Raw genomic sequence first — 9,267 nt, 5'->3', positions numbered from 1 at the left:
CTCTAAACGTATCAATACTGTTGCAGCCACATGGCCATTAGAATATTACTGCAAGAGGTATCCATCTACACATGAACTCTTCTTTAAATAACAATGGAGTAATTGGCAATTAGTGTTTCTTAGACTCCACTTTATTAGCAATAGTTTGTTAGCTCTATGGAGAATTGGTTTGTAAAGTTTTATCTAAAGTACAGAAACTTGTGGAGGCTTAAGATTCATGTTGAAAACTTGTCCAAATTAAGGAAATGTCAACTATCAATGTCTCATCATACTTTCCACATAGACAAAGCTAGGCATTGTAGTTATAAAATGTTCTCCCACCGAACTTGCTGAGATAGAACTCAATAGCATTAGTAGTGTATTCACACATGAAATCCTTTCTCCTGTATGTGGAACATGTGCAGTCTCAAAGTCTGTATACTGCTCACTATTCGTCTCTGATGTCCTATTAATGTGACCCCAATTCTTCTCACATCACTAGAACAAAACAAAGTAAAACTGATATTATGTCATAGTATGTTAAAGATTGGAAGTTTATATGAAAATATACAATCCACTCTGAAAACAAAGCCAGCCATTTCATTCATCTTTAGGAATCACCTAAAACTGAAGAAAGAAAGAATGGTGATCCCAGCATATTACACTTGAATAAATTGACTGAAAACATATATGATACAGATAAAGGAAACAGCAGTTATATAGCATAGTTCTTATTTTTCTATATTTCTTCATATACTAGCAAAAACGTTACAGACAGGAGGTTCATTTTGAACAGTTTATGACAAATCTGGCAACTTGCAAACAGTTTAAGATTTGTCATTTAAGTCTAAGTCAATTAGACAATTTGAGAATTTTCCATCATTCGATTTGTTGTCTCTGATCTCTCTCAACTTTCTGCCTCAAATTTCCATTGCCCAGCACTCCAAGTATTTTAAATACACCCTCCACATAGGGAAACCAGTACATTTTTAAATTTATTCACAGGATTGGGGGCCTCACTGGGTGGACTAACATTTATTGCTCACCCCTAATCATTAACAATTAAGAATCAACCACATTGTTGTGGGTCTGGAGTCACATATACAGCAGACCAGCTAAGGACAGTAGTTTCCTTCCATAATGGACATTAGTGAACCTAATGGGGTTTTCCTCTGACAGTTGATGATGGTTTCATGGTCATCATAAGACCCCTAATTCCAGATTATTATTGATTTCAAATCCAACTATCTGCCATGGTGGGATTCAAATCTGGGACATTCTTTGGGTCTTTGGATTAATAGTCTCGCAATAATACCACTAGGCCATTGCCTCTTCTGAACAGAGATATTTACAGTTTGAAGTTTTGAAAAGTGGTGAAGCTGTGAATTCATTGATTGTAAGAAATTATAAGAATAGATTGTAAGAAATATTTCAAAAAGGAAGATTTACTTATGATTGCTCATCTTTATAAATCAATGTAGCTCCCAGGACTTTTTCTCATAGAAAAGGAGAAAGAAAATGTGGACGAGATGCATCGAGTGAACTGGAGATGACTTTTGTCTATTTACTCACATTGAAGTTTACAAATGTCAGAATGCTCATAGCACAATAAATGTTAATCTGCATTAAATTGGGTGGTAATGCTGGCCAAACAGATACTTACAGATAGATTAAACCAGTGAGCAAGAAGGTGGCTGGTGAGGTATAATGAGGGGAAACATGACAATATTCACTTCAGTATCAAGTAAAGAGGCAAAATATTGTTGAAAGGTGAGAAAATTGAAAATGCTGATGTTGAGAGGCAATTATACAAAGAACACAAAGCTAGCAAGCAATTAGGAAGGCAAATCGTGTTGAGCTTTTTGCATTATTTGGAAGTAACAAATATCGAGTAGCATGGACTCAGTTCACCTGAAAAGCTCTACCACATTAATTAACTTTTTTGGCTGTTTCTATTTACAGCTCAGACCGCAAGTTGAAGTTATAGATAAATATGTGTGCATCCGCCTGTTAGTTTTCTTCTTGCTGGACAGCACATGGCAATTGGCCAGTTTTACAACTAATTATTTCTCAATAGCATCCCCGTGGGAAAAAGGAGTAATACTTGGAAATGAACATGCTGGGCACACTGGAGCTACATTATGAGATGTCTGGGATGTGTTGGCTCAGTATGTGTCAGTTTCATGTTTTATTAATTTTTATTTTTGTAATAGCAAGCTCCAAAAACTCTTGTTGAACACCTTGATGAAGTCCATATCGACAATGTCTATCACTGTCTTCATCAATCTTCTTCAAAAAATGCAATCAAGTTAGTGAGACAATTTCCCACACACAAAATTATGCTGACTCTCCCTGATCAGTCTTTGTCTTTCCAAATGCATGTAAATACCATCCCTCAGAATCACCTGCAACAACTAACCTACCAGTGATGTTAGGCTCACCAGTCTATTGTTCCCTGGGATTTCCTTACAGCATTTATCATCATAGTCATAGAATCCCTACAGTGTGGAAGCAGGCCATGCAGCCCATCAAGTCCACACCAACCCGCTGAAGAACAATCTAGTCAGACCCAACCCCCTACCCGAACCCTGTAACCTTGAATTTCCCCTGTAACCTTGAATTTCCCAAGGCGTATCCCCCTAGCCTGCACATCCCTATGGCACATCTTTGGACAGTGGGAGAAAATCAGAGCAGCCAGAAGGAACTGACTCAGACACAGGGAGAATGTGTAAACTCCGCACGGACAGTCACTCAAGGGTGGAACTGAACCCGTGTCCCTGGCACTGTGAGGCAGCAGTGCTAACCGCTGAGCCACTGTGCCTATAATGGCATCACATTAGCAAATCTCCAGTCTTCCTGTACCTCACTCATGGCTATTGATGACACAAATATCTCAGCAAGAGACCCAGCAATTTCTTCCTGAGCTTCCCGCAAAGTTCCAGGAAATACCTGATCAGGTCCTGGGATGTTTATCTGCCTTTGTGTGTTTTAAGACCTCCAGCACCTCTCTCTCTTCAGTAATATGAACTTTTCTCAAGACATTAATATTTATTTCCCAAGTTCCCTGGCTTCCAAGTTCTTCTCCACAGTAAAGTTTGGTGCAAAATATTTGTTTAGTATCTCACCTATCTGCTATGATTTCACATAGAAATTGTCTTGCTGATCTTTCAGGGGCCCTATTGTCTCCCTAGTTACCCTTTTGCCTGTTATGTATTTATAGAATCTCTTTAGATTCTCCTTAACTCTATTTCCCAAAGCTATGTCATGTCCCCTTTTTGCCCTCCTGATCTCCCTCTTAAGTATACTCCCATTGCTCTCATGCTCTGCTATGGATCCCAGCTGTCAACATCTGATATATTCCTCCTTCTTTTTCTTGATCAGAGACTCAATTTATCTAGTCAACCAGCATTCCCTACACCTACCAGCATTGACCTTCAGACCCACAGCAACATACCATCTTTGAACTCTTGTTGACTCATTTGTAAAAGCTTTCCACTTTCCAACCATCACTTTATCTGCGAGTAGCCTCCCTCAATCAATGTCTGAAAGTTCCTGTCTAATACCATCAAAATTGGCCTTACTCCAGTTTAGAACTTCAACTTTTTGATCAGCTTTATCCTTTCCCTAAATATTTTAAACTAATAGAATTACAATCAGTTGGCCCAAAGTGCTCCCCCACTGACACCTCAGTCACTTGCATTGCCTTATTTCCCAACAGAAGGTCAACTATTGCTTCTTCTCTAGTAGGTGCATCCACATTTGAGTAAGAAAGTTTTCATGTACACATTTGACAAATTCCTCTCCATCCAAAGCCTCAACACTATGAGAGTCCAACAGTTAAAATCTCTTACCATTACAACCCTAATTTTCTTACAGACATCTGAGAGCTCCTTCATACTTGCTTTTCAATTTCCTGCTGACTATTAGGGGAGCTATAATCCCAAATAGGTGATCATCCCTTTCTGGAAAATGATGAAGAAAATTACTTAGTAGAACCAAGAGATATGTTAGAGAAATAAAATGATAATGGTAAAAAAGTGTGGCAAAGGAGAAAGTCGTTAAGCTGAGATAAAACTGGAAGAAAGGGGAAGTTGAAGTGGAAACAAAAGGGGAATCCCTTGCTTGTATGCTTAAAGCACAATTAATTTATAGAAATAAACTGAACTTAAATTATTGGACAGTATTAGATTAGTTGGAAGAAGGGGTACCTCAGGAATAGAGGTTCTGGTTCAATTTAATCAGATTCATAACTTGTCCAGTAATCTCTGTTTTGTTTGCTTCAATATGTTCTCTCTTTGATGAAGCAGATTATGTGCATACCTTCATCTAAAATCACATACCAATGAATGCAAATGCTGCCCAGGCAATAGTCTCAGAGAAGTGAGATTTGGGCAGCCACCATAAGATGTTATGACATTATATTCTACTTACTCAATACTCATCCTTGTGACTGAATCCAAACTTGTGAGGCCTGCGGCCATGAAATTGCTCTTGTACTGTTCCATTTTGATTGAGTCCAGCCAATCATTTACGGAGAGAAACAAAGAAAACTCTGGCAGTTCACCAGGAGATTCTGGTAATCTGTATTAAAAGAAATTCAAAAGTATTTTGCATTTGTTGCATTCATAATGGAACTCCTTGTTCCATTTGTTACACATGTCCTTACATTATTTGGAGCCTGACCAGAAGGCCACAACATTTTATCAGGAGAAAATTAAAGCTGATAACCAGAACAGCTATTCCATGTGTGTGATTTATGGCTACAGTTCATCACCTGAACACAAAATGTTACCCATTTGCTTTGATCTGCCATTAGTCTCTTACAAAGAATCGAATGTTCACGGAGAAATATTTGGAATAAATCCCAAGAGAAACAATAAACATAACCAGAAAATTATAATGGAGAAGTGGGCTCAATCAGGTGATAAGTAGTTGGTCTACAATGTGAAGAAAAAGATTCAATAAACCATTTTGCAGTATAAAGCAAAAGAAAATGTAAAACAATTAATTAATAGTGTCAGCCGTGTCTCAGTTAGTAGCACATCAGCATCTGAGATAGAAGACTTTGTGTTCAAATCCCCCTCCAGAACTTGAGCACAAAAATAATAGTCAATTGCAGTTTAGAGACAGTGTTGCATAGATGGAGGTGCTGCTGTTTTGATGAGATAAACTGAGGTCTCGTTTAACTGCCCAAGTTGTTGTTAAAAGTCCCGTGGCAATATCCTGAAGAACAGCAAGGGAGTTGTCCCCAGTTTCTTACTCAGAATAATGCCCACATCCCATGAATGATTTAAATAAAACACAATCAACCAACAGTCTGATTTTGGGGCTCTCCTGTGACACATAGATCATGCCCCTACCAGTTCGAGTCCCACCTCCTCCAGAGATGTGGAATAACATGTTTGAACAGATTGGTTAGAAAAATAGGTTAAGTACCAGAAAAAAGATTGACATTAATAATGGCAGAAATGTAAGGTTAAAGGTTGAATTGATTATTTGGTTTTCTCTTAAAAAAAAGAGGTATGACTTTAATATCATGTATTTAAAATCACTAAAGAATTTGAGTGTCATCATCAAATCGAGAATTGGGAATTTCACCAAAGTTGCTTGCCTTTGTCCCAGTTGTGTCAGGCTCTAAGATATTCATTCTGCTGAAGTAAATGAGAGGATACCCTAGTGAAATGAACAAACATAACTGGAAAACTTAGAAACTCATAAATCTGTCAAAATAAATACAATTCACTTCACTGAATTTTGAAAACCATTGGAAAACCAAAACATGAAAAGCATACTATTAAAGACCAAAACTATTTCATATAAAGCACATGCATACTCCCCAGAATAGAAATGCAAAAAAAACCTCTTGTCATGAAAAAATTATCAATGGATTGGTCGGTAGCTAAGCCAACAAATTGGGATTTCCTCAGACTGTTCTATAATTAAACAGTATTTATTAAAGCAAAATGATCAGACATCTCTCAAAGCTTTCAACAAGCCAACAGAAGACAGAGATGTTCTTTACAGATTGAATGAAAGTTACTGGAAATGTTCAAGCAATTAGGCAGTAATCTCATACTGGGTGATGCTTTCCATATTGTACAATGCAGAATATCAGTCGATGGTCTATTCTAAGACAACTGAAGTTTTTGCCACTTTTCCAATTCTCTTCTCTCACTTGGCAGTTTGACAACTGTCAGCACTAAAAGCTTGGCAACCACATTATGTAATGGTCACTTATCTTCTTCAATTGCAGCACTATCAAAATTCAATTTAATCAAGATAGAAAAAGCTCAGGCTACAGCATTTCATGAAGAGTTAAAAAGGGAGCATCACCATTTTTACTTACCACTCAGGCACTTCTTATTCCCAAGTCCTGGTTCACATCAGTATTCATCAGGTGTGATTTAGAAATGCTTAAAAAATGTAGCCATCTCCAGTTAAGTTACAGACATTCTAAAATATCCACTTCCACAATGGTGACAGCAACTTTTGAACAGCAGAATTAGTGATTCCCAGCCAGTATCCTTTCTGACATTGTGGAAACTAGCAAGAGTCAGAAATGGGGCATGATCTGTGATTTACTCTCCAGCTGCCAACTTTTTCCTCCTGCCCAGCTCAGTGTGGTCCTAGAATTTGGTTTTGGGGCAGAATTTCACTCCATATGGGGGAGATGATGGATGTGAGCAAGCGCATTAATTAGAGTAAAAAGTGAGGTCTGCAGATGCTGGAGATCAGAGCTGAAAATGTGTTGCTGGTTAAAGCGCAGCAGGTCAGGCAGCATCCAAGGAACAGGAAATTCGTCATTTCGTGCAAAAGCCCTTGATTCCTGATGAAGGGCTTTTGCCCAAAATGTCGAATTTCCTGTTCCTTGGATGCTGCCTGACCTGCTGCGCTTTAACCAGCAACACATTTTCAGCAAGTGCATTAATTAGCTTACCTTAGTAAGTTGATTGTCAGAGGCCAATTATAAATTCTCAGTCAGTTCACAAGTTCCCCACAGCAGCAGGAATAGGTAAATTGTCCAGAGGGGACCTCCCAGTTGCAGACTGAGGAGGTTGGAGGGATGTAGGAGAGGGGGCCTGTTTCTCCAAGAAAGCTTTCAGGCCCTTCCCTCCAATCTACCTGTAGCCATAGATCACATTGTGGTTGTGCTTCCCCTTCACAATAATGAGGTGAAAGCCAGGACCATTAATAAGAGCATAAAACGTAGCAGTCATTCAGCCCATCAACTCTGCTCCACCATTCAATGAGATCATGGCTGATCTGACAATCCTCAACTCCATTTTGCTGCCTTTTACCCATAACCCTTGATTCCCTTAGTATTTAAAAAATCTATTTGTCTCAGTCTTGAATGTACTTATTGACACACTTTTGACAGTCTTGCAGTAAATGATTCACCCTCAGAGATAAAAATATCTTCCTCATCTCTCTTGTAAATGAATCCTTTCTCTGAGATTGCTCTCTGGTCCTAGACTCTCCCACAAAGGGAAAAAACCTTTACACATGTACTTTATTAAGATTGTAAATGATTCAATAAGGCCACCTTGCATTCTCCTAAACTCCAATGAGTAGAGTCATAGAGATGTACAGCATAGAAACAGTCCCCTCTATCCAACTCATCCATGCCGACCAGCTATCCCAACCCAATCTAGTCCCAACCACCAGCACCTGGCCCATAATCCTGCAAATCCTTCCAATTAATATACCCATCCAGATGCCTTTTAAATTTTGCAATTTTACCAGCCTCCACCACTTCCACTGGCAAATCATTCCATATATGCACCACCCTCTGTGTGAAAAAGTTGCCCCTTAGGTTTCTTTTATATCTTTTCCCTCTCACCCTAAAACTATGCCCTCTAGTTTTAGGGAAAAGACTTTGTTTATTTATCCTATCCATGTCCCTCATGATTTTATAAACCTCTATAAGGTCACCCCTCAGCCTCCGACGCTCCAGGGAAAACAGCCCCAGCCCCACCTCTGCCTATAGCTTAAGTCCTCCAACCCTGGCAACATCCTTGTAAATCATTTCTGAACCCTTTCAAGTTTCACAACATCTTTTAGGTCTCCTTCCTAAATTGCACGCAATATTCCAACAGTGGCCTAACCAATGTTCTATACAGCTGCTACATGTCCTCTCAACTCCTGTACTCAATACTCTGACCAATAAAGGAATGTATGCCCAACACCTTCTTCACTATCCTATTTACCTGTGACTCTACTTTCAAGGAGCTATGAACCTGCACTCCATGTTCTCTTTGTTCAGCAACACTCCCTCGGACTTTTTCATTAAGTGTATAAGTCCTGCTAAGATTTGTTTTCCCAAAATGTAGCACCTCACATTTATCTAAATTGAACTCCATCTGCTACTTCTCAGCCCACTGGCCCATCTGAACAAGATCCCGTTGTAATCTGAGGTAACTTTTTTCGCTGTCCACTACATCTCCAACTTACTCAACTGCTCCTCATGAGCAAATCTGTTCATACAAGGGATTAACGTAGTGAATCCTCTTTGGACTGCCTTCAGTGCTGTCAAAGATAGAAGCACAAATAGGCCATTTTGCCCTTCACGCCTGTTCTGCCAACTCATGCAACTATATCTTTCCTGAGATAAGGGGTTCAGAGCTGTTTACTAACCAGTGCCTTGTACAATTTTAGTAGCATCTCCTTATTTTTACTCTATATTTCCTTTGAAACAAAGGCCAACATTATATTTGCCTTCCCTATTACCCACTGAATTTGGATGCTGGCTTTTTGTGATTGATGTGCGAGGGCCCCCAATTCTCTTTGTGCTGCAACCGTCTCCAGAAATAACATTCAACTTTTCTAGTCATGCTGTCAAAGTACACAACTTCATATTTTCCAACATTTTATCCCATCTGCCAAACGTTTTTCCACTCACTTAACCTGTTCATATCACTTGGTAGACTTCTTGTGTCATCCTCACTACTTGCCTTCCTACTTATTTTTGTGTCATCTGCAAACTTTGTGACAGTACATTCACTTCGATCATTCAATTTGTTTATATATTACAAATAATTGTGGCCCAGGACTGGTCTCTAGAATATTCCACTTGTTACAGGTTGTCATCCTGAGAATGCCCTCTTTCTCCCATCTCTCTGTTTTCTGGACAATACTCTATCCATGCTCATACACTACCACCAACATCACGGCCTGTTATCTTATAAAGTAGACTTATTTGTAGTACTTTATTGAATACCTATTGGAAATTCAAGTATATTGTAACTAATGACTCCCATTTATCTATCCTGCTTATTACCTTCTCAAAGG

At 38.9% G+C, this 9,267-nt stretch overlaps 1 protein-coding gene across 3 annotated transcripts in view; it reads right to left on the bottom strand.

The window, feature by feature from the left end:
* Positions 1-271: 271 nt before the first annotated feature.
* The window catches only part of epha6 (eph receptor A6), a 695,738-nt gene continuing 686,742 nt past the window's right edge, over positions 272-9,267 (bottom strand). For all 3 annotated transcript variants that reach the window (XM_060833528.1, XM_060833529.1, XM_060833530.1), the window contains 2 exons: positions 4,411-4,560; positions 272-477 (listed from right to left, as the gene is read on the bottom strand). In XM_060833528.1, coding sequence (XP_060689511.1) covers positions 363-477; positions 4,411-4,560 — 265 coding nt within the window. In that variant the 3' untranslated portion in view covers positions 272-362. The remainder of the gene's footprint in view (positions 478-4,410; positions 4,561-9,267) is intronic.

This window comes from Hemiscyllium ocellatum, chromosome 12 (assembly GCF_020745735.1).
Source record: "Hemiscyllium ocellatum isolate sHemOce1 chromosome 12, sHemOce1.pat.X.cur, whole genome shotgun sequence".
NCBI lineage: Eukaryota > Metazoa > Chordata > Chondrichthyes > Orectolobiformes > Hemiscylliidae > Hemiscyllium > Hemiscyllium ocellatum.
This window is presented reverse-complemented; position numbering and strand designations above follow the sequence as displayed.